Here is a 23143-nt window from a genome sequence, read left to right on the forward strand (position 1 = left end):
ACATTCCTTCCTCTCCTAGTTATGCACCGGCAAAAACTGAGCAAGGAAGCCATGGAAACACAGGGGAGTCCCCCGTTCAGCCTCTTTGCAGAGCCCTCTCAACCCCCCCTCCCCCCCCCCGCGCAGCAGACGGGGCTGCTCGTTTCCAGCTGGGACAGCTCTGGGAGGCAGCCTGACCCTCCCCTCAAAGAACAGCCGCCGTGGACAAGCCACCAGCACTGCCCCCCACCCCGCAAGCGTGCCCATCTCCCCTCCGCCCCTTTCTTCTACTCAAAGGACTGGATTCAGCTGCAGCAGCTTCCTTGCCAAGTCGCCATCTCCAAGACAACAGATCTGGGCGCAAGGGGCTTCCTTGCCCACTCAGCTTTTCCTTCCCTCTCAAGTGTAACATTTGGACCTCCATGGCAAATCCCTCCCACCTGCTGTGCCACAGAACCTGTGCCACAGAATCCACCCACCCTGGGACGGGCACAGGTGCACAAACGTCCAAGCCCCAACCGAGATGGAATGCAGAGCCCCGCTGCTGCAGAGCCTACGGGCAGGGAGCTGCTGAGGCACCCGTTCCCGCGCATCCTGCTGCTCCCATGGCTGGGCAAGGGCTGGGATCACTCCTTGCTCCAGCAGGGAGTGCCAGCAGACCAGAGACCGCCTTGTGCTCCAGGTCTGAGAGCCAGCGGGGGTCAGGAGAAGCCTCTCGGGGGCACATGATGGGAGCGGGGGTGTTGAGTCGCAGGCCGCGGAGAACCTGGAGAAGGGACAAGGCAAAGATATCAGCACTGGGACCCTTTTGGGGCACAGGAGCTGCCTGTGGCTGAGAACAGAGCTGGGGAGGGGAGGGCAGCAGGTATTAGTCGAAGACCTGAAGCTGCCTTGTACGTCTTGTCCACAACTGCCTACTTCGACTGAAAGCCGCCAGGGGTTGAACCAGAGACTTTCTCTGTGTGCACTCAGCATGTGTTTTACCACTGACCTTTGTTTCCATGGGAGGTATCATCAGAAAAACATACAAATGTGTCCCCCTGACACCACAACCCTGCAATGGTGCTTATTTCCCCTCCCTACCAATCATAAGCACAGCTGAAAATGCAAAGCCAGAGAGAGCGTCAACTAGAGAGGGATACAAGAGTTCCCTTCCTCCCTCTGGTGTTCCAAACCTCCCTTCAATGCCCACTGACGTCTTGTGGCCCCCTTCCCTGGAGCTGGGGGAGGGGGGCACCTACTTCCTGGGAGGAGGTGGAGAGGCGGTTGTAGATTCGGTATCCTGGGGGCATCACTGGGTCGGTGTAGAAGAAGCTGACGCAGTCAACCAAGGGAAGGGGGCCTGGAGAGAGAGGGAAGCCCGGCAGGCTTAGGTGGTTTGGGGCAGCCCAGCGCCTGTGCCACAGCCACCTCCTCCGTTTCCTCACTTACCTCCACTGGGTTGGGGCAACATTTGGCCTTCGGGGGAAGGTGGGCAGGAACGGCTGCAGGCAGAGACGGCAGCAAAGAAGGTCTGGAAGGAAGGATGGGAGAGTGTCCTGGAGGAGGCGGCAGCAGCAGCCTGCAAGAGATCAAGCCAGGCAGAAATGGGAAGCCCCGAAGGGGTGGATGGGATGGGCAGACGGGCAGGCACCCACAGGCACACTGCCCCCCACCCACCCCAGTCCTTCCTGGCATGGTTCCATTCGAGGATCTGAGTTCTGCAAGGGGCCTGAGGACCTAAGAGAGTGCTAAACACCCCCTCATCTCTATAACCCCCCAATTCCTAAGGACAACCGTTGGGTGGGGTGCGCCTCTCTCTCCAGTGTGGCTGGAAATGACTACTGGAGGACAGGGGAGAGCCCAAAAGGCCGGGCAATGGAGTGTGAGGACCACTTTGGTGTGCATTAGAAGGGGCTGAGCTTTTGAGCTGCCCTGAGCTCACCTGCCCCTTGAGCGTCTTGCAGTTGGGGGGTATTTGACCATAATACAACCCCCTTGCAAGGAAGGCAGAAGGCGTTTCTGTGTTATGACCTGGGGAGGGGAGAAATTAAGGCAGAAGAGCAAGAGTACCCAGGCCATATGCCACGTCCCTCACTGAGGTAGGACTCACACCCAGAAGAGAAGTCAAAGCAGAATCCATCGTATGTTGTATAAAAACTAATAAAATGCATAAGCCCTCCGAGTGAAAAGAAGCGCGCCCGATGTTAGCCTATGCTGTAGGAAGGGGCCAACCGCTCTGACATGGAAGACCCTTCTGCCCCGGAGTCTCCCCCACTTCCCTCCAACGCCCCTCACTCACTCGTGCCTGCTCCAAACGCCAACTCCTCCGGCAGACGGCTTCTGTGTCACGCACCCAAGACCTGACAGGGGGGTCCCAAGGGGGGCTGTCTCCCCCCCAGGGATTGCTTTCTGCCCTGCTGTCCCTTCTGTGTCCTAAAACCAAAGGAAGAAAATTACGGGCACAGAAAGGATTGTTGGGTCCTTCAGCCCAGCAGGGAGACAGGCAAAGCTGAGTGGAGAGTCCCCCAAGGACTCCCAGAGCCCCATCTTTCAAGCCCTCTCCGCTGCACTTGAATTCAGCCCCCAAACCTTTTTGGAGTGTAAAGAAAGACACCCCCATCCGCGAAAGGTGCCTTTGAGCACATGCGAAGTTCATGACAGCTAGCCCAGCCACACCTCTGGCGGTTACCTGGGGTGGTCCCCTGCCCAGCAGAGCCTCTCTCTTCCTCTTGCAGTGACCAGCCTCTGGGCCCCACACCTCATCCCCATTGCCCAACCTACCTGTGCAGTCCTGAGAAAAGCCCTCCTCGGGCAAGTCATAGGGGGCAAAAAGCCTCCGTCGACAGCGGCGGTGTTCGCGGGGGCGCCACTGCGATGAGCCACAAGTAGCTGGACCCTGCCACCTGTGGGGGGCGGGGAGCAAATGTGAGAAGTAGTCGGTGCTCTGGGATCCAGAAAGAGGATGCCAAGAGGCCTGGAGCGGCCTCAAAGCATCCCTGAACTTCCAGACGCCGCCGCACAGCAGCACCAGAGCCTGAGAAAACCCTGCTGGACCAGGCCAAGGGATCCAGGCCAGCACCCAGTACCTCGCCATGGCCAAACGAGGTCCCTTCGGACCTCCAGGCAGAGCACAGGGGCAAAGGCTCCCCCCTCTCCTTGCCCCAAGGAACAATTGGCCAAAGGCCTGCTGCCTCGGAACAAGGAGGTTCCCCAGCTGTTAGGACAGTGGGTGTGGTGTGACGGTCAGGGTGTGAGACTAGAACCTGGGACAAGCGGGCTTGGATCTCAGCTTTGCCACGGAAGCTCACCAGGAGACCTCGCGCCTGCCACCATCTCTCAGCCCAGGCTACCTCACAAAGTTGTTGTTGTTGTTAGAAGATGGAGGATGAGAGAACAATAGAAGAAGCTGCTTTGGTTCTCCGTTAGAGAGAAAAGCAAGATACGAATGAGAGTAAATGAATGTTCGCAGCCACGGAGGGATGTCTCCTCTCACCTGAAACCTGTCTAATTCCCTTTTAAGGAGACCAGCACTGACTCAGTCCCCGTCTAAGCAAATGGGCTGCAGGACAACTTGCGGCAGTGAGTTGGACGAGGTTCCTCAGTTAAGAATAAAAGCATTAAGGCCTTGTTGGATCAGCCCCCTGGTCCGTCTAGTCTGGATCCTGCCTCACACGGTGGCCAACTAGTTGCTAAGGAGGGCTAACAACGGGGCCCACAACAGAGGCCGAGGCCTTCCCTGATGCTGCCCCTCAGCTCCGGGAGTCGGACATTTGCGGCCCCGGAACCGGGAGGCTCCCTGCAGCCACCATGGCCAGTGGCGACCGGCAGGCCTCTCCTCCAGGAATCTGTCCAGTCCCCTTTTGAAGCTGTCTGTGTTACACAACATCCTGTGGAGGTGAATTCTATGTTTTAATCACTTGTATAAAGCAGTATCTTCTTTTGTGTGTCCTGAATCTACCACCCATTAGCTTCATTGGATGCCTTCAAATTCTAGTATTTTAGGAGAGAGAACAAGTTCTGTGCATGTGTGATGTGCCATCAAGTTGTCTCCTCTCACTACTCCATGCATCATTTTATAAACCCCTATTGTGCCCCCCCGCCCTTTAGTTGTTTCTTTTCTAAATGGAGAAGTCCCAGCCTCTTCAGCCTCTCTTCATAGGAAAGGTGTTCCAACCGTCGCCGCCGCCCTCTTCTGTACTTTTTCCAGTTCTGCGATGTCTTTTTGGAGATACGGTGACGAGAACTGCCCACAGTATTCCAAATGAGGCCTCGTCATAGATCTATTACGCTACTAGCCATTTTATTTTCAGTCCCTGTCCTAGTGATTTCCAGCCTGGAGTTTGCCTTTTTCACTTCTGCAGCTCGCTGGGTTGACATTTTCAGGTCTCTCTGCTTCTTGGTCTCAGCACTGTTCCTAGCTTTTAGTGTAGATTAATTCTCCTGCATAACACCCACAGCTCTCTCCCCGTTTTCTAGTTCCACTGCTGCTAATCATATATGAATTCTGACTGCCTCCCGCCCAAGCGTAAGTGTAAAGGAGCCCACTCCTTCACCACTCAAGGTCACTGAGTTTTAATTCACCACTTGTTCTGTTATTCAAGCCTGTTGTTTCCCCTCTACAACCCTCCAAATAAAAACAGAATAACAATCAAAACCAGGGCTCTCTGCACGTCTTCAGTTCTTTGGCACCCCAAGATCTGCATGGCCTCCAACACTGCACTGATGTTGGGGGTCTCCTTGGAACAGTCCTCTGTTCATGCAGAGCACCGACTGAGCCCCCCTGCCTAATTAAAAAATGCTGTGTCTATTTACCTTGCCAGAGCTTTCTTTCATGTGTGCAAAAGCCAGAAACAATGAGGGGTTGTCATTAAACTTCCCCAAACAGGGTAGCCCTGCCTTATGTGCAGTCCAAAAGATGCCTGCCAGGTGCTTGATGCCCCGTGGACCATGCTCATGTGCAACACGGCACATGCAAGTGTGCAAGAGACAAGAGGAACCCACCTCCTCTGGAGAGCTCTGAAGGACAACACCCAGTGCCTCATTTGCAAAACGGACGGATGGGGCCAAGTCACAGCTGTATCATGGGGTCCCCTGCCCTAGAGCACCTCCCATCCATAGTGCCAGAGGCTGTCTGTGCCAAGCTTGCACTCACCCTCTGCCATGCTCTGGGAATTCCTCACAGCAGGATGCCTCCGATTCTGTGGAGAAATCTTCTAGGGAAGACCTCTCTTCCTCCTCCTCCTCCTCTTCCATGTCCCAGAGCTCCTGCTGTACGTCAAGCATTTTTGCAAACCCTGGACAAAAACCAAGCAAACGTGTATCCCTTGATGGCCCTCCCTGGGAAGGACGCTGCTCGTCCAAAGGAAACAGCTGTGTGTTCTCCTCCACGCTGCTGTGCTGATGTATCCCCCAGTCCACGGTGGGTCACTCCCCCATTGGTAGGCCTACCTTGGCTGGAGTTAAGGCCCAGCCCAGGCCCTTCGGTTGCGCTCTCAGTCAGACTTCCAGCATCTCCAAAGGGCACTTTTACAGCACCCCACTGGGGCTGGGTTCTGCTCACGTGGTTTGCACCTGGGAATGGGCTACAAGCCATTAGTAGCTACTTCCCATGAGTGGGGTGGGTGGGGCTCAAGCCGGGGCTGGGCCAGGATCTGCAAGGCTGGGCAACTAATGGGAAAGGCAAAGGCAGGGATGTGATTTCATTTTCTTGGTCCCAGAAGACCTCTTTATTATGCAGAAATGGCCTTGGGTGGATCTGCAGGTGCCCACCAGGAAAATCTCTGGGGCTGTATGGAAACGTCCTTGTTCTTGATTACACTAATCTCACATGCTCTGTAATCCGCCTTGAGTCGCAGTGAGAAAGCCAGATTATAAATCACATAAATAAAAATAAGGAAGTCGGGGGTGGGTGGGAAGCAGGACAGAAGTAGAAACCTTACTGATCGTGGGGAGACTTTCTCTCCGTCTCCCACAATTCTCGGCCTTAGGGGCACCCAGCAGCCGGAGTGGAGGAGGCGGGACAGCCCAGAGGAGGACTCCTCCCCACAGAGCAAAACTCATGGATCCCAGTGGGGCGGCTGTCTCACTGCAGACAGACAAAAAGGGGGTTGACTCAGTGCATGTCTTCCGGGGACTCCTTGGGGGAAATGCAGCAGCCGCAGGAGTGTTTGGACAACAATAGCAAAACCTGAACAAAGACATCAGAAGTGTGAAGGCTGGTCCCCTGGGTTGGTATGTGCAGGTGACAGCGCAACGTAACACAGGGACAGCATGGTGTAGCAGTCTTGAGTGCCGGGCCAAGCAGTGGGAGCCCTGGGTTCGAACTCCCACTCCGCCAGGCAAATGCTGGGGGAGCCTGGGCCAGTCACACACTCCCAACCTAACCGACTTCACAGGGGTGGTGGCAAGATCAATGGAGGAGAGGAAAACGATGCCAGCTGCTCGGGGCGCCCGCTGGGGAGAAAAGCAGGATGCCAACGAAGTCGCCAGCTCAGGGGGCTTTGGGAGAGGCTTCGCCCACTCGTGGAGGCCGCGACAGCTGCATGGCGGCCCCCTGCTCAGAGGCAGTCTACCTTCAACAGCGGGACACTTCGGTTATCGAGCGGGCAACAGGAGAGCGCAGCCCACGCGCCTCGGGCCGACTTGTGCGGGGCGCCCCGCTCGCCCCGAGCTCGGCCGGCGGGACAGCCGGGGCCCGGGGCAGAGGCCGTGGGCGGCTCCGCGCCTGGCGACAAAGGGGGCCCCCGCGCCCAGGGCCAGGCTGCCGGCGCGAGGAGGCAGCCGGGCGGGGGGGCCCGGGAGGCGGGCCTGGGCAGCAGCTCCGCGGCGGCGCCCGGCACGGCTCCTCCGCCCTCCTCCCCGCCTCTTCGGCCCGCTCCAGCGCCGCCGCCCACCCGGGCGCGTTCTCGGCCTCCTCTGCGCAGGCCCCTCCCAGCAACCCTGCGAGGAAGGCCGGGCGAGAGGAAGCCGCGCGGGGCGGAGGCCTTCGCCCCTGGGCCGGCTCGCCCCGGGGAGCCTCTCCAGCCCGCCCCGGCCACCGCGGGCTTCCCGGCTCGGCGGCCGCGGGGCGCCTTGAGGCCCCCTCCCGAGCGCGCCGCTTCTTCCGCGGGGGGCGGGGGGGGGCGTCCAGCCCCCGCCGCCGCCTCGCCGGACGCCCTCTGCCCGCGCCCAGAGACGCCGCCGCCGCCGCCGCGCCGCCCCCCCCCCCGGCTCCGCGGAAGCCCCGCCGCCACCCCGCGCCCCGCCCCGCCCCGCCCGGCCTCCTCCTGCCGGCAGGCCCAGGCGCCCTTCGCATTGAGCACTCGAGTCCCAGGCGTGGCTCACGTTTTTCCTGCTGTTTAATGTAAATTTGTACAAACAAACCAAAGTCATGCAAAAACGTCGACAGGAGCCGGCGGCGGGCTTAAGTCCGGAGGAAGCGGCGGTGCGGCCCTGCGATGCAAACCCATGCAACCCGCCCCCCCCCCCCCGCATTAAATAGATTCTGCAGTATAACCTTTTATGTTACAAATATGTACAGGAGGGAAGGGGGGGGGCTGTGGCGCCTGGAAGGCTCCAGCTATGTACACGTGTGAACGGGAGTGGGCGAGAGCAGGCAGGAGCTGGGTTCAAAGTGCATTGGAGGGGGGGGGGCTGGCCCTTAGCGGAGAGTTCCCCAAGGGCGAAGTGAAGGGGCCAGGCCCTGGGGGGGGGGCGGGGCGGGGTCTGAAGAAGCTCCGGGCCGCAGCCCCCTCTCCAGGGAGCATGCTACCCTCGGCTTCTCTGCCCCCCCCTCCGCCAGGCAGGTGGCAGGCTGCCTGGGGCAGAGAGGAAGGCTTGGCACAGGTGCAAGGCAAAGCATGCCGAGGCGGGGGTGCTGGGCAAAGGAGCCTCCACGCACTCACACCCCTTCCTGGGAGCAAGGGAAGGAGGCCAACAGGCCGGCATTCTTTCCCTGGCCAGTCCTATTGCACAGTCCTTCAGGGCAGAGAGTGGGCAGCTGGCCCCAGGCCCGGAACCGTCAAGGGGCCTCCTCGGCTGGGGTTAAGACTCCTCGGTGGTGGCCCTGCCCGGTCCGGCTCCAGCGGCTAAGTGGCCACGCTGCGCTTCTGGGAGGCCTCCAGCTCCTGCCGCTGCTTCAGCTCCTTCATCCTGCGGAGGAAGCAAGAACAAGACCACTCAAGCGGGGGGGGCGGGCGGGGCGGGAACGCTCCCTCCCCAAAGCCCCCCACCTCAGACGCGGCCACGCAAGCCTGCAAGGGGGGTGGGAGGGAGGGGAACAAAGGGCCCCATCGCCACAAATCAGCGCACTGGTCACCAGGCAGTCTCGGGCCTCCTGAACTGAGCACCCGCTGGGCTTAATGGGGGGGGGTCAGGATTGCATCACAGACGCTTCCAGAGGCCAACCGGCCCCAAGGGGGGAAGGAATCCAGTTTTTCCAGAAACTGCAGATACCCCCTTGCCCTTCAAGTCCCACTCATGGGAACAAATTCCATTTCCCTCCCCACATCTGGTCACGTTCTGAGCCTCCTTATAGCGAAACCAGCCACAATCCACCTGAATCTGTTCAGCTTGAACCCCCTCCAGGGACTCGGGCAGAGAATCCGCCTGCCCAGCTTCGGAGAGGCTGCCAGGGACTGAGACGGGCTTGTTCTGCACCCCTAGCAGGGGCTCTGCCACTGCGCCATGGACCCACTCCCACTGCCCAGACCAAAGGGGTGGCAGGCCCCCAACTGCTTGGAGAAATGTGCCGTAGGTGGGCTTCTGCATAGGCTAACCCAGGAGATAGGTCGGGGCGGGGGGGGGGGATTCCTCTCTTGAGCTGTATTTTGTTATTGTAATGCAAACATTTGCAGCAATGATCTCTAGAACTTGTATCATGATTAAAGCGAACTATGAAAACAAATGGTATTCTAAAATCTCCCCCCGAAAGAACCCCCGCAATGAGACCCCTTTCTTTCATTCTCTGAGTGCCAACCTGAGCAAGCACCCCCCAAACACCCCTTGGTCCCACCCTGCTGCTTAGATCCCAAGAGGGTCTTCCGCCCACACCTGGCCAGAGATGCTCCATGGCCTTGACAAGAGCTGGGAGCCTTTTCTTGCCCTCCTCCCCACCCTCCCCGTACCTGTGGCGGCAACGGCGCAGGAACCTCATGATCTTGCGGGCAGCCTGGTCTTGCTTCTTGGTTAGGAACGTCCCCCTGCAGAGAGCAGAGAGAGAGAGAAGGGGCTGGCAGGGGTCCCAGGAGCCAGTGGCACCCAGCAAATAGGAGGAATGGGGCCTCGCCCCTCTGGCGCTCCCACCTCCTCGCACGCTGGCCCAGGGTGCAGCTCCAGTCCCCCCGCCTGCAAAGTGGGGACCGCAGCGACCAGCCTCCCCCCCCCCCCGGCTGTTGCACAGGCAGAGACTACAGCAGACCATTAAACAGGCCAGGAAACGGGTACATATTGATGGCCATCCGGGGTGAGCTCGAGGGGGGGCAGTTCTTGGCTGCTGCAGATTTGCACAGAGATGAGCCTGAAGTGATTCTGACGAGTCTGAAAGCCAAACGCCGTCAGATTCCAGCATAAGCGTCCACGGGCCAGACGCCCAGAGAGCTCGCTGCTTCGGCCTCTGGTCAGAGATTCTCCAGTTTAAGGGCAGGCAACCTTTCTTGGGAGGAAAAAACCAGAAGGCGAGGATTGCCCTTGGCCAGACGCGTCTGGAGTGTGGACAGCATCTGAGAGGTTTGCCTTGGACTTGGCTGGGGGCTCACCAGGACCAGGACCAAGAGGCCGTGGAGGGTCAAAGGCCGGCCTCTCGCTTTCTCGTGTGCCCTGGGCCTGCCGGTATTGCCAGGGCTCCAGCTGCTTGGGTGTAGATCTGGCCCTGGGGCCCAAGCAAGGGCCAGGGGCTGCTGACCCTGCTTTTGTTCCTGACAGCTTCTTTTGGAACAGCGTTTAGGCCAGAAGGTGCCACCCTGGCTCTGGCTCACTCTCCACACCCAGCCATGATCTTCCTTCCCTACCGCAAGGGCAGGGCGGCTTCAGACTTGCTGTGCCAAAATCAGGATCCCTGCAGGCTGCCTGCAACACCAGGTGGGGTGGCCTTCATGCACTCGCAGCAGGCTGCACTGTGTGACGCCCTTTCAAGTTTGCACCCTTGCCTCCGCACACACAACACGGCTCGCTGGATCAGACCACGGTGCTTGTGAGAGTCCAGTGGCTAGCAGGTGCTTGGAGGTGCATGGGAGGTGCGAAGCTGCGGCCTGCCTCTGCCTACCTTTGGCCTCCAGCCCCTCTGCCTTCAGCTACTTCCCCCACCTCGCTGTCCTGAACTCGGGGGTGGGGGTGGGGGGGGCTAGGGCCTAAGTTTCCTGCTAAGAAGATCCCACTGCCCAAATCCAGGCAAGGAGATGAGAGGTCCTGCCCTCTGCTGCTTTGCCCTGTGCAGGGAGGCAGGAGGGGGCAGGCCAAGATTTCCCAGACAGCATCAAGGGGAAAAAACCGCCTACAGCATCCATGCTTGCGGACTGGGGGGGGGGCCCAACATCACAAGACTAAAACTGCCACTGCCAGGCCCTCTGCTGCCCCCACCCAGCAGCTCATAAGAGATAACACAGCAGTGGGTCCAGGCAGGAAGCCAGCCAGAGGGGGCAGCAGGCAGCAGCGGGCGAGCACCATGCCAGCCATGGCTGGAGAGGGAGGTGGCGGCCCAGGGGCATGTTGGTGGCTCCCGGATTCCCTTCCCCCTCGACTGCTCCCAGCATCCGGCACCCACTTGATCTTCTGCTGCATGGCGGCTGACGCCCGGTGCCCCTGCTTCAGCTTCTCGTACTCCTTGTAGCTGCGATAGTATTGCTGGATCAGGACTGCAGCTCGCCGGCTCTGCTGGAACTTCTTCTGCTCATAGTAGCTGCGGAACTTGCTCTGGATCAAGATGGCTGCCTGCGTCATCTTCTTGTAGAGGGCGTACTATGCAGAGGAACGGAGGGAGGGAGCTCTGGGGTCACCAGGGAGGGGCTCTCTCTCTCCCCCACTCCCCCCCCCAACTCACAGCAGGATCCTGACCAGCCCTAGACTGGCTCAGCTCCAGCAAGGGCCCTGCCTGGAGGAGTTCCTCCATCGCTTCTCCTTCCTGACCAAGAGCACCCAGGCACCCTGGATAGCTTTGCCCACCTGCATGAAAGGAATCCCACCAGGAAGAAACCTGGGGATCAAGGGAAGCCCTACAGACACCCCCTCCTCCTCCTCTCTCCGAAGTTCCTCCTCTGCCCTGCAGACAGCAGGACCCTTCAGCTGGAGCCAGATGGCCACTCCGCCCCAGCCCCAGCCCCAGCCGGGCCTCTCGGCTCTGGATCTCTGTTCACCTGCCTCTTAACTGACCCTTCCACATTTGTGCTGCCCAACAGTGGGGAGAGCATGTCCATTACTCCCCAAATGGACATGGTGGTGGGATCCCCAAAAGGGGCAAAGGCAGAATCAACGTCACCCCTTCCCTCCCCACAAGTTTACCTTCAGTGCAATCCAGGTTAGCTTGCAGGACAGAGAGAGACGAAAGCGACACTGGTTAGTTGGCAGGGGGAGGCGAGTGTGTGTGGGGGGGTCCCAGAGGTTCCCCGGAGGGGCTTTGGGGGCAAGGCAGGCGTCCCAAGCAGAAGCTACAACTCTCTCGACCACCCCCACCCCCACCCCCACTCTTCTGACCCCCTTCCCAGGCTGTACCTGCTTATACTTGCGGTAGCATCTCTGGATGACAGCAGCTGCCACCTCCTGCTGCTCCTTCAGCCGGCGACCCTGCAAGAGATTGGGGGGGGGCGCATAGGTCAGGCCCCCCCAGGGAAGCGAGGCACACAGCAAGGCAGCAGCCCTGGCCAGGGAGCTGGGGCTTTCCAGAGACCGGCTGGGGCTGCATTCAGCCCCTCCCACCCATTCCAGCTTCGTTTCCCCACCACTAGTTTCATGCATTCAGGTCTGCCCACCCTTCATGTTCTAGCTTCAGAAAATGTGAGAATGAACGGGGACCCATGGCACACTGGAGGAAAGGGCCTGGAACCAAACACCACACACGGCACGCAGGTTCCCACCTCCCTTGCAGAAATGTTCTATTCCATTAGGTCTAAAGTGCTCCAGATTTTTAAAAACCCACCAAGCTGGGGGTCGTGGTATGCCAGCAGGGCCACAAAGGCATGCGGCCCCCCGCCAGGCCTAAGAACACAGGCGTAGCTGCCTCAGGGCTCCCCCCCCCTCCACACCCAAGGGAAGCTCACAGGCAAGGCAGGGCGGGCAAGGCTGAGCCAGCAGCCCCTGGCAGAGGCGCGAGATTTGTCCGGGAGCAGAGCCACACCTTGTACTTGCGGAAGGCAGTCTGGATAATTTTGGCAGCCTCGTAGAGTTCTCGCTGCTCGTGGTCTGACAGCGTCAGCAAGGCAAACTCGCTCTCCATCCTGCCATTGGCCGAGGCGTTGAGGAACTCTGCCCAGCTGGCTGCCGTGGGCGGTGGGGGCAGGCGCTCGAAGGACAGCTCCCCCAGCGGGGAGTGCAAGGGGCTGAGGCAGGAGTGGCCAGAGGGGGAGGCGGCCAGGGGCCTGGAAGAGAAGGCCAGGGGTGAGCGTGGCTCCTCCCCCCTGGGGTCTGCAGTCCCCAGAAGAGGGAAAGCCAGGCCAGACCTGCGCTGGGAGAAGCTGGGCAGCTGGTCCACGTTCTCCAGGTAGCCAGCCAGCCAGGACATGGTCTCGCTCAGGCCCAGGTTCCCTGGGCGCTCACGGAGGGGAGCCTCAGCGGAGCGGAAGTCCTCTTGCTTGATGCACTCTGGTGTTGCCTCGATGATCTGCTTGGCCAGAGTGACCATGTCCACCTGGGGGGAAGGGGGGGATGGAGTGGCTGGCATCAGGACTCCAGGGGCCCCTTCACAGCCCGGACTCCTGGGACCCCTGGGAAGCGGAGATGGCGAGCAGGACACGGGAGGCAAGCAGAGCAAGGGGGCCTCTGGGGGAAGGGGTTCCAGTGGGGAATGAAGGATCCAGGGGTAGGAAGGGAGGGGGGCAGTGGCTGGGGTTCTGGGACTGGGGGAGAGAGGGAAGAGTGGGGTGGGGCTGCAGCCACAATCCTCGGTGGGTGGTCGGGGTTAGTGCCCAGATCTTGGCGAGTGGGATTTGGCTCAGATTACCTGCAGGACATCTGTGGAGGGCAGGCAGTCCTCGTTTTCCGTGTTTTCCCCGAAGTTCAGCAGCTCCGGCTCCAGGGCTGCTCCTGCAGCTCCCGCGGGCCCTCCTGTAGCCCCCACCTCAGTGTAGTCCATCACGTAGGGGGCCGGAGGCAGGCGATTGGGGCTGGCCTCCTCCGGCAGCTCCCAGCGGGCCGCGTTCTCAGGCACCGGGGCCTGGCAGACATCCATGCCGCCCCCCTCGACCTCAGGGCTGTGTGCAGGGGACTCCCGCAGAGCCGACCCGCTGGAGTAGGCTGAAGTGATGGAGAGGGAACCCTCTGAGAGCTCGGAGGGGGACGAGACTCCGCTCGCAGTGCTGAGCCCTGAGTGCAAGGGAAACAGAAGGAGCAGGCTAGCCTCCCGCCGTCCAGGGGGAGAGTGAAGCCCCCCCCCCCCGTGCAACCCGAGAGGCAGAAGTGGTGGCCCACAGGGGGCAGGCTTTCTTGGCTGGGCCATCACAACCGAGGCATGGAGGGGCTGCCGGCCACAAGACCGGCCTTGGGTCCTCGGCATGGTCCAGCGTTGGGCATCCCGCTAAAATGGCCCGGAAGGTGCTGCTTCTGGACCATCACTACGCCGCAGAGCAGCCTAGCCCAGACGGCAAAGAGGAAAATGCTGCCCGAGGGTCTGACCCCTCCTGCCCCACCTCCCCTCCTCCAACTGGCTGCACCTTCCCAGGCTCTTCCGTTCAGCCGCTGGGTGAGGCGGTGAGAGACGCCCCACGCCCATTCTGACCACAGCCCCAGCCACCGCCCCCCCTTCTCCTACCTGTGTCTGGACTGGCTGAGAGAGGGGAGGGGATGCGCAAGGCTTCTGCGGGGCGCCGGAGGACAGGGCCAGCCTTGATGGAGTCCCCGAGCGCATCCCGCAGGGGCTCCAGGCTTGGCGGCTCAGGGGGCCCCTCCTCTTGGCGCTGCAGTTCCTCCAGGCAAGAGGCCAGCCTGACATGGCCACGGGACCGAGCCACCGTGAGCGGGAGGCGGCCCAGAGAGTCCGGGATGGAAAGGGCCTGGCTGTTCCAGTGGTAGAGGAGCTGGGCAGCTTCTAAGTGGCCCAGGGCACAGGCCCACATCTGGCAAGAGAGAAAACGGGGACAGACAATGGATGCGGGACCAAAGTGAAGAACAGGCCTGTGGGGTACGAGGGCCAGGCAGACACTCCTGAGAAAGCCCACCAGCAAGACAGAGAGGCCCAAGCCTCCTCAGCCATTGCCCCCCCCAATGGCATCCAGAGGTAAGCTGCCTCTGAACATGGAGGCTTCAGATAGCTCCCAAGGATATTTACACTGTGGAAACAGCCAGACAACAGACACACAAAGCAAAATTTTCACTGTTGTGGCTCGGAACGCAGACTTCTGCAGGGAACTTCTTATGTTTAAAACAATTCCTCTCATTCTTGTAAGGGAAGCCAGAAAATATGGCTTTTGGTCCAGGAGGCAGAAAAGCACAGAGGCCGAGTGACTTCTAGGAAAGCAGAATTTGACCTTTCCAGCCCAGCATGCCACTCCTCCCCTAGATGCAACGTCCTCGCCCCCACAAGCCCTCTTCCCCACCTCCCATGAAGACCGGAGGGACAGAGGGTGCGCCCCCAAGTTTTGCAGTCCACGGAGATCGTGCAACATGGCTTTGCCCTGCATTTTCCAGGCTGGGATTTGGGAAGCTGCCTCCTGCCCAGTCAGGCTGCTCGCCCGCCCGCCTCCCTCTTGCCTGCCTGCATCTGCAGCAGCTCTCCAGGGGCTCAGGCATGGAGGAGCCCTTCCCAGTGGAGATCCGAGATTCTCGGAGCAGAAGATGTGGAGGACCGAACCGGAGACCTTCTGTAGCTCAGCAGTTCTTCCACAACGGAGCCCCCCACCCAGAGGCAGCAGCACCGTGGTCTGTCTTGGCTCTTAGCTCCCTATCCCGACAGTCAACTCACCAGGGGGGTGCAGGAGAAGTGGTCCACGTTGAGGGGGTCAACCTCTTGTTCCAGATCCAGGCTTTGAGCATTGACGGTTCTAAGGGGAGGAAGGAGAGCGGCATCCGGTTGCAGCCTCCGCTTCAGCTACCCCACCTGGGCCGCCTCTGCCACCCCCAGGACTGAGCCTCAGCTCTTCCAACAGCCTGGCTTCTTCCGATGGCTGGATGGCCCGTGAGAGGGGCCTGTGGACTCCTGCTTCTTGCCCAACAGTGCCAGGGGCTCAACTGCACCACAAGGAGTCCGTTCTGGATTCCTCTGGCAGGGTCAGTGATGTCCAGTCACGGGGCAGAGCAGCCCGCTTCTGGTCACGGCTGGCCACGTCCAAGTGCTGACTCTCACAGCTGTCCACTGCTGACCACTGGGTGCTCAGGGAGCAGGGCCGAAGTTTAGGGCCCTCCCTTGGAAGCTAGACCAGCCCCTCTCAGGAATAAGCCCTGTGCTGCCTTGTGGCCAGACTAGAGCGTCCACTGGTGGTCCTCAGGGCCAAATCCGGGCCTAAATTCCTTGCCAGACTCTCAGACCGACATCCACACGTTACACTTCTGGGAACAGGGACTTATTTCTCCAGCATGCATGGCCCCAGTTTGGACTGGGGCTGTGGCCTGGGGGGGAAATGGGGATTCAGCCCCGCAGTGCTCTTTGATCTGAGAGAGCTCTTTGGGGGGGGGCAATATTAGCCCTGTCCGTTACTAGCCCAGCAATACAGGTGCTGCTGCCCACAAGAGGGCGAAGTGTGCCCCACCCAAAGCTCCTTCGGGTCCAGCAGAAGCCCTCCCCGCATGCCTCCCCAGGATCCAGGCCCAACTCCAGCATGCTTGGGCCAGGGGTCCTCGGCAGTGGGACGGGTGGCTGAGGCTGCGGGTCCGGCTGGGGCAGGCCAGACCTGCCTCTGGAAATCGATCCTGGCCAGTCAGCACCGCCGTTATGGTTGCAGTTTGGGCTTCTAAAGCAAGGAACAAAACCTAAAGTTGGGCCAAACAGTGGCTGGGAGCAGGAGGCGGCACGTCTGGCAGACCGGAGGGGGCGACTGGGGCTGTCTGAACCGCTGCACAAGAGCATGTGCCTCTCCCTGAGTCCAAGCCACAAGAACCGGCCCCAGCCCATGGGGATCCCGTGGCTTGTCCCCTGGGCCGAGGGGGGGGGGGGCGAGGGCATGTGGAGTTGGAGGTCTTTATGAGGCGGTCTATGCACATCCTTGTGCATTTCACTTTGGAAGCTGCTTTGAGTCTCCAGGGTGCAAGAAAACTGAATAAATACATACTGCCAAGGCAAGACGACTCACCGCCACTTGATGAGGGTCTCAATGAGGCGGGTATAGCCTTGCGCAGCAGCTAAATGAAGCAGCGTCATTCCCCTGAAGCTGACATGGTGAACAAGAGTCTCTGAATGTCGCCAGCAAGATGGAGACATCATCTTCTCACAAAGAGCCACGATGCGGTCCTCGAAGGAGCCCGAAGCAGCCTGCGCGGAGGGATACAGCAAGGGCGTGGGGGGTCAGTGGAACTCGTCTCAGCAGAAGGGGCACCCCAGGTCTGCCAGACCCAAGTGACTCCCTTCCCCAGGCCCCTCTTCTCTCCCTTCTGTCCCTTGCAAAGGCTGTGGGGGCAGAGGGGGGGAGGGCTTTGCCCTTGATGGAGGCTCTGCAGCTTCTCAAAGCACGACGCTCTACAAAAGCTTCTTGGCCCAAAAATTGACAATAAAAGGTCAGACCAAACAGCTGCCAAGCATTGAGTTACCCCAGGCTGAAGCCCCCCCCCCCCGCCACACATGCCACAAGCACAAACACTCAAGAAAGAGAGTCACAACCGACAGCACGAAAGGCTCGGAAGGTAGAGGAGCTGCCGTCAGACAAAGCCAAGACTTCAGCCCTCGAAGGAAAATGAATGGGGGGGGTGAGGGCTGCTTGCCAGCCCCCCTTTATCACCAAGGAGGACACCTTCCTGTAAAGCCCCCCCCTGCCCCCGCCCCCGAGCATCCAGAAAGGCCCGAAGGCCTGCTCCGTCCCCAAGAGGACTCTCTGCTGGAAAGCCGAAGACCTCTCAGAATCGCTCCCTCTCTCCGGGGCAGGCGGACTCCCAGCTGGGACCCACAACTGACTGGCCTGCCGCACAACCATCCCGTGCCCAAACGGAGGCTCCCCAGTGGGGGTCCCACAGGGCAAGGGGCTTGACCGTATTTATGGCCTGGGGGAAGGGCAGTGTGCTCCCCAAATGGCCCCCCTTCTCTACACAGCTACCTACGCCGACCTCAGCGGCACTCAGGACCCCTTGGGGGTCTTGGCAGCCTCAGATCAAAGCTATCCCGGCAAGGAGGCCCAGCTCTCTTTCATACGCCTCATCCCGGCCTGCTTGTTTGGAACGGGGCTTCTGGCAGAGCGGGTCTGGAGACCAGCTGGCGCCCGACAGCCCTCCTCACAAGACGTGCGGCCGGTGGGCTCTCGCTGGGCCACTTGCTGCTGCAGCTGCAGTCCTCCTGGCCGGGAGGCGGCCATCTCAGAGGCGAGCAAGGCCCTCTGGAAACAGCAGCCACAATTTGGCTCCCTGATAGCCGGAGCAGCACAGCGCTCCCTTGGCTCAAAGTTAGCCAATTTCTGTTCACTTCCATTAAGAAGGTTTTGTTCTTCCTTCGGCTGTTTATTAGCATTGCTGCGTTTCCTTGTGTTCTCGGCCTTCTGTCATGTTTGCACGAGCGGCTTTAAAACTATGAGAAACAAAAAAGTGCAGAAGAAGGCGGTCTAGGAAGTAACTATGCCAGAGACCCACGTGTGAATATTCTGCCGTACACTGCCCCCCCCCCAACCCCAGCTCCACTGCCTGGCAGGTGCAGAATATCACCCTGTTGCAAGGGGGGGCAGCCATCTGCATCACTCTGACAAAGCACAGGCAGTGTGGGCCCCAGGCCCGCCCCCTCTGCTGAGCTCAATGGAAAGAATTCCTGGGACCAGGGGCGGCGGGGGGGGGGGAATGCCTGCTGGACTCCTCCTCTAATCCCCTGCCCTGGTGGTGCTGCAGGGATCTTATCTTCCCCTCCAGCAGCCCCAAGAAACCAAGAATAGCAGGGCTTGCCACACAGGTGCCAATCCCAGTGAAACCTGAGAGCCGACGCCAGGGACAGAAAGGGCTAAATATACCAGGCGGGCTGCCAGAGTTGGCAACAAAGAGAAAGAAAGGGACGGGGAGGGGAGGGGTGAAACTCAGAGCCCCCCCCCCCTCCCCAGGCCCCGCTGCAAGCCACAATGTCATCTATGCCATGCAAGCTTCTTCTGGCTGTCAGAGGCATTTTGAACTTCGGACTTTTGTATCGTCTTTGCCATGCCCTCAGCACTCAACGAGAGTCCTTCTGGATCGGTTAGCGGCCTGCAGGCAAGCATTGTGGTGGGACACTGCAAGCTCTCCTACCCTTGCTGGGGAATATCCGTCATAAACGGTCCTGGCTTCATCTTTGTTAAAAAAAAAAATAAACATGGAAAATCTCCATAAAGCCCCTAGAATGCAAATCACACCACAATCCAGTGTGCGCGTGCATGCACGTTTTGAAGGGAGCCTCCGTCCCAAACAAATGCCACCCCTCTGCCCTGCACCTGCCTCCATCCCTCCTCCCTCAGGGGCCACGGCCCAGGGCTGCCCAGGGCTTCTGCTTTGGTAGGCTTCCCAGGTGAGGCCTCTTCCAAGGGGATCCCTTTGCCTGAGCGAGGACCAGGGCGGGCACAGCCAGAACTCTCCGGTGCTGCCTCAGACGCTCGAGTGGGAGGAGGGAGGCAGAGTTGGGCCTCCAGGATGCCGGCTAGCCGGTGGCCCTGTTCTCTCCTCACGCCCGTCCTGGCTGCCTCCTCGTGCTGCGGCAACGGGTCAGTCTGCCTTGCCCACTGCGACAGGAACAGAAACCCTGCCGAGGGCTGCCGGGCCTGTGACGTGACATGCAGCTCCCAGAGGGCGAGCCAGACACCCCCACCCACGAATAGGAAAGAGTTGCCAACTCCACAGACACGGGGGAAGGGGGAAACTGGCCACTGGGTGGGGGGGGGCTTCTTCTGACTGTCACTCATTACAAAGCTGGCACACGAGAGAGGACTGCAAAGGCGCTCCCAGGGGCCCTCGTTCCAGCTGTTCACCCAGAGAAAGACAGAAAAGACACCCTGGGATTTCTCAAGGGGAAATGCCAACAAGAGGGGCACGGCATCTATCAAGGGACAGCGGGACGGGCAAAGGAGCCGCTTCCAGTATCCAGGCTCAGAGGGATGCCCACTAGCCCGGCTGGCATGTACACCTTGCTTGCATGTACACAGATCTGTTTGAAAGGGAAAGCTAATGTACATTCACTTCACAAATGAAACTGGAGAAATGTGGGGTTTGAATCGCACGCTGAACTGCACATGTGGCGAAGGCCACACGAGAATTATTCAAAGCATGAATCAAGAAAAACCGAGCACAGATTGCACATGCATTCACAGTAACTTGTGTACAGGGCTAGCGTTCACGCCCGAGAGAGGAGGACAAAGGACCCCCCCCATCAATGCCCACAGGCACTGAAGGGTAAGAAGGGCACCACCCCTGGGCTCTGCCCCAGAGAGCAACTGTGTGCGCAGAGGGCAGGGCGGGGACGGGGCAGGGGGGGCAACATGCTGCATGCATGTAAAGGGAAGACAAGAACCCCTTTCCAAAACAGCTGGGTTTTTCCCAGGATGCAAAGGTGCCACTGTGCCATTATGAGTGGCACAGGAACCCCACCCCACCCCGGCAGACAAACAGCCTCTGTAGTGACAGAACAAGATATTCTACAAGCACCTCAAAACACCCTCCCCAGAAGTCAGGAGACAAGCAGAGGCCGGGGGGGGGGCTCAACCACCACTCCCCCCCCCCCCCGCCCAGCAGACTCACCTGGCTTGGCGGCTTCTCTGCCCGCGCCTGGGTTGCTGCTGTGGCAGCCGTCATCTCCGCCACCCGCCGCTCCATCTGCTCCAGGCGCTCCAGGATGGACATTCGGAATTGGTTATCTAAGGAGTTATTGGGGTGGGGGGAGAGAAGTCACGAGACTGTAGCCCCCCCCCTGCTCCCCTCTCCCGGTGCCTGCTCCCCTGTGGATAGGCTGCAGGCGGGGCAGGAAAGGGCAAGGGGGGAGGGCTGGGGCTAATCCTGACGCAAGGCCGATTAGCCAGGTTGGGAAGTGGCTGTTCTAATCCGAGAGATTTGGGGGGGGGTGGATTAGTGTGCTGTGCAGGGGGGCAGACTCAGCACAGAGGGACAGGTTCCACGGGCAAAGGGACAGGGCGAAACCCAGGGAGTCCTGCAGGAAATCAGCCTGCTGCCACTTGTATGAAAGTTGAGCACAATCCATAGAAATCCCGTACTTGACTGGGAGAGGAGAGGAGAGGTCCCGAGGAGGCTGTTGTCCCTGGCCTAGAGCCATGAACTCACTGGGGAGGTGGGCAGCCTAGCTCTGTGCCCCTACCCTGAAAACAGCAGCCCGGCCTCTCCTCTCCTCCTTCCCTTCATGAGGTCACATTGCCCCACTTTCTACCCCACCTCCCCCTGCAGCACAAGAGACTCGCTCCACCCGTGCCTTCTCCATGCCCCCCCCATCCCAGTCAGTTCCCCACACAGGAGATGCCACGTAACCAGCCCCCACAAAAAGGTAGGAAGCGGTCAGGGACGCAGGAGGGACATGCTCAGCCACACAAGCAACAGGAAGGGCCCCCTCCTTCCCACCCCCACTTCAGGCATCGCCCCTGGGAGAGAAAGGGAGGGGAGGGAGCCCTTCTCCTGGGCAATCAAGACCCAAGAACCATCCCTGGGGAGGAACTGGGATCAAGCTGGATGCCCTCATGAGACTCCTCTGAAACACCCCCCAGCCCCCAGCACAGGGGGCCTGCTGCTCTGCCTCTTGCCCACACAGGGACCCTTCCCTTCCCCTCTTCTCTCCATCACCCAGGCCCCACTGCAGCAGCCTCCCTGCTCAGCACCCCCTCCTCCCCAGAGCCTCTGCCCCAAAGCCAGGTACCTTCTTTGTCCATCGCCTAAGGGAACTGGGGGGGCTGCCCCCCAGCCCGCACGTCAAGCCCCCAGTGCTCTGTCCCAGGACTCCCAGCGGGAATCACAGCCTTTGCCAGAGACCCTGCGGGAAGCCCAGGTTAGCACCGCCCCCACGGGCGCTGGGATGAGGAGGGGGCGCTGAGCAGGGCACGCCAACCCTGCCCGGTATGCAGTGACCGCTGGCAGCCTGGAGGGTGGGGCTGTCCCCCCGCCCAGTTGGCAGGGGAAGGGGGGCAGGCTCTCTTCCCGCTGCCACAACTCCCCAGCTCCCCCTAAACAAAGGAGGAAGTAGCAGCCGCCGCCGCCGCCGGGCTCCCAAGTGTGAGAAGACTCCGCCGTCCCGAAATAGCCTCAGGTCTGGGGAGGGCACATGGCAAGCCCTTAATGAGATCTGAAGGCCACACGCGAGCACACACACAGGCACTGCTGTGGGGGGGGGGGCTGTGTGAGGCAGAGAGGCTTGCAAGCCAGCTCTTGGCTTAAAGGCACGGGGTGGGAGGGGATCCCTAAGGCTCCCCGAGGCCGAAAGGGTGCCCAGTTCTCTCCCCCAAATTGCACCTTTTCTTCTTCCTTTCTGGGGTTGCCACCACAAAGGCAGCATCTTGCGGCAGGGAGTTCCACTCAATTAATGGTCCTTTTGCAAGGACTTTGTAGATGAGCTCTGCTTCTGGACAGGGTCTGATTGATTTCTAGTTGATCAGAAAGGCAGCATGGGGGGAGGGGGGGTCTGCCTGGGGCAGGGAATTATTGGGTGGCCTTTCCAAATCAAACAACTTTGGGCTCCTGGCCGCTTGCAAAGCCACCCCAAATCCTGCCCTTCCCCTCCACATGTAATTCCCCCCTCCTTCCCCAATATTCTGAATTATAACTAGGTGCTTGGAAGGGCTCATCTTTGCTCAAGGTGCCCTCACTGATGTATCATAATGTCAAGGAATCCAGGCACCTGCTTGCACCTGCATCCAAGGCAGTGCGGTGTAGTGGTTGGAGTAGGGTCTCGGAGCCTAGGTTTGAATCCCCATTCTACCATGAAAGCTTACTTGCTGACCTTGAGCCAGCCACACACAGTCAGCCTAACCCACCTCACAGGGTTGTTGTTGTGAGGATAAAATGGGTGAGAGGAGAATAATGTAAGCTGCTTTGGGTCCCCATTGGAGAGAAAAGTGTGGGAGGGTATAAATGAAGTCAATAAAAATAAAGAGAGATGGGACTGATGCAGAAGGGCACGTGTCATTTGCCTTGGGGCCTGGAGCAGACCCTGTCACTCCAGCTCCGGTCCCAGGAAGCCCCCCCGCCCCCGCCCTTCAGCTGCAATTACCATCGCTTGTAGTGGATGGGAACTAACCACTGGTGCCAGCTCTCGGCCACAGGCATGGGTCTCACAGCGACGCAGCTTGCTGAGGTATTCAGATACACACCCGGCTATGCGTGTGGCAGACCTCTGGCACACTTGCTCACCACAGACAGCTTTTCCGCCTAGGCGGAAAATGCGCAGCCAGGATTTGCTGACACACGAGGACGGTAGGAACTGTCCCAGAGTCCCAGGATGATGAATGCACGTATCTGGGGCAGTGGTCAAGATATTGCGGGGTTTTTTTCCATATTTCATGGGGGATCTTCTAGAAGAGCTGGGACACCTGTGCTCCTCACCAAGGAAAACGGAACAGAAAAACAATGACCGTCATGCCCACCTGGAATCTTTTGTGGAGGGTGGCAGGATTTGGGTCCAGAAATGCCTTAGAGACCAACAAGATTTCCAGAGCGGAAGCTTTTGAGAGTCAGAGCTCCCTTCTGCAGAAACCAAGGGCGCCTCTGAGCAGGGTGTCTTTGTGAAAGGGGAGTGTGCGTGTGTGAGAGAGAGAGAGTGTGTGTGTGTATGCACTGCACCTGCCAGGCCCCAAGCATCCCTCAGGCAGCAGGCCTGGGAAGACCTTTCTCAGCCTGAAATCCATTCAAAGGAGGCAAGACTGAGCTAGACGGCCCGAGGGTCCCATGCCACGGCAGAAAGCTTCATAGGTTCCTATATGTTCGT

The 23143-nt window shown here is 59.8% G+C and overlaps 2 protein-coding genes across 8 annotated transcripts in view; both read right to left on the bottom strand.

Annotated features, from left to right (window-relative positions):
• Positions 1-259: 259 nt before the first annotated feature.
• Positions 260-6359, bottom strand: SAP25 (Sin3A associated protein 25). Of its 2 annotated transcripts, XM_054995198.1 has the most exons (6): positions 5114-6359; positions 2743-2864; positions 2261-2394; positions 1411-1540; positions 1221-1321; positions 260-745 (listed from the first exon to the last, which is right to left on the bottom strand). In XM_054995198.1, exons 1-6 carry the CDS (start codon positions 5242-5244, stop codon positions 533-535), a joined length of 831 nt encoding a protein of 276 aa, XP_054851173.1. In that variant the 5' UTR covers positions 5245-6359; the 3' UTR covers positions 260-532. The 2 variants fall into 2 exon arrangements, with proteins under 2 accessions (XP_054851173.1, XP_054851172.1); XM_054995197.1 differs by lacking the exon at positions 5114-6359 and having other exon boundaries at positions 2743-3701.
• A 921-nt stretch (positions 6360-7280) lies between these two features.
• The window catches only part of CAMTA2 (calmodulin binding transcription activator 2), a 38861-nt gene continuing 22998 nt past the window's right edge, over positions 7281-23143 (bottom strand). For 4 of the 6 annotated variants that reach the window (XM_054995091.1, XM_054995093.1, XM_054995090.1 and 1 more), the window contains exons 12-21: positions 19963-20078; positions 16368-16546; positions 15044-15122; positions 13895-14198; positions 13088-13449; positions 12266-12775; positions 11644-11715; positions 10700-10893; positions 9066-9140; positions 7281-8091 (exon numbers count right to left, since the gene is read on the bottom strand). In XM_054995091.1, the coding sequence (XP_054851066.1) occupies positions 8028-8091; positions 9066-9140; positions 10700-10893; positions 11644-11715; positions 12266-12775; positions 13088-13449; positions 13895-14198; positions 15044-15122; positions 16368-16546; positions 19963-20078 (1955 nt within the window). In that variant the 3' untranslated portion in view covers positions 7281-8027. The remainder of the gene's footprint in view (positions 8092-9065; positions 9141-10699; positions 10894-11643; positions 11716-12265; positions 12776-13087; positions 13450-13894; positions 14199-15043; positions 15123-16367; positions 16547-19962; positions 20079-23143) is intronic. The other 2 variants (XM_054995095.1, XM_054995094.1) reach the window with 2 other exon arrangements.

This window comes from Eublepharis macularius, chromosome 12, assembly GCF_028583425.1.
Source record: "Eublepharis macularius isolate TG4126 chromosome 12, MPM_Emac_v1.0, whole genome shotgun sequence".
NCBI lineage: Eukaryota > Metazoa > Chordata > Lepidosauria > Squamata > Eublepharidae > Eublepharis > Eublepharis macularius.

What these genes read in the sequence shown, in the direction of transcription:
- SAP25 (XM_054995197.1), bottom strand. Translation starts at nt 3,055, where the DNA reads ATGGCGAGGTACTGGGTGCTGGCCTGGATCCCTTGGCCTGGTCCAGCA. An exon ending in GGCGTTTGGAGCAGGCACGA is followed by an intron (nt 1,541 to 2,260) that starts GTGAGTGAGGGG and finishes GATCTCTTGCAG; the next exon opens with GCTGCTGCTGCCGCCTCCTC. An exon ending in GTTGCCCCAACCCAGTGGAG is followed by an intron (nt 1,322 to 1,410) that starts GTAAGTGAGGAA and finishes CTCTCTCTCCAG; the next exon opens with GCCCCCTTCCCTTGGTTGAC.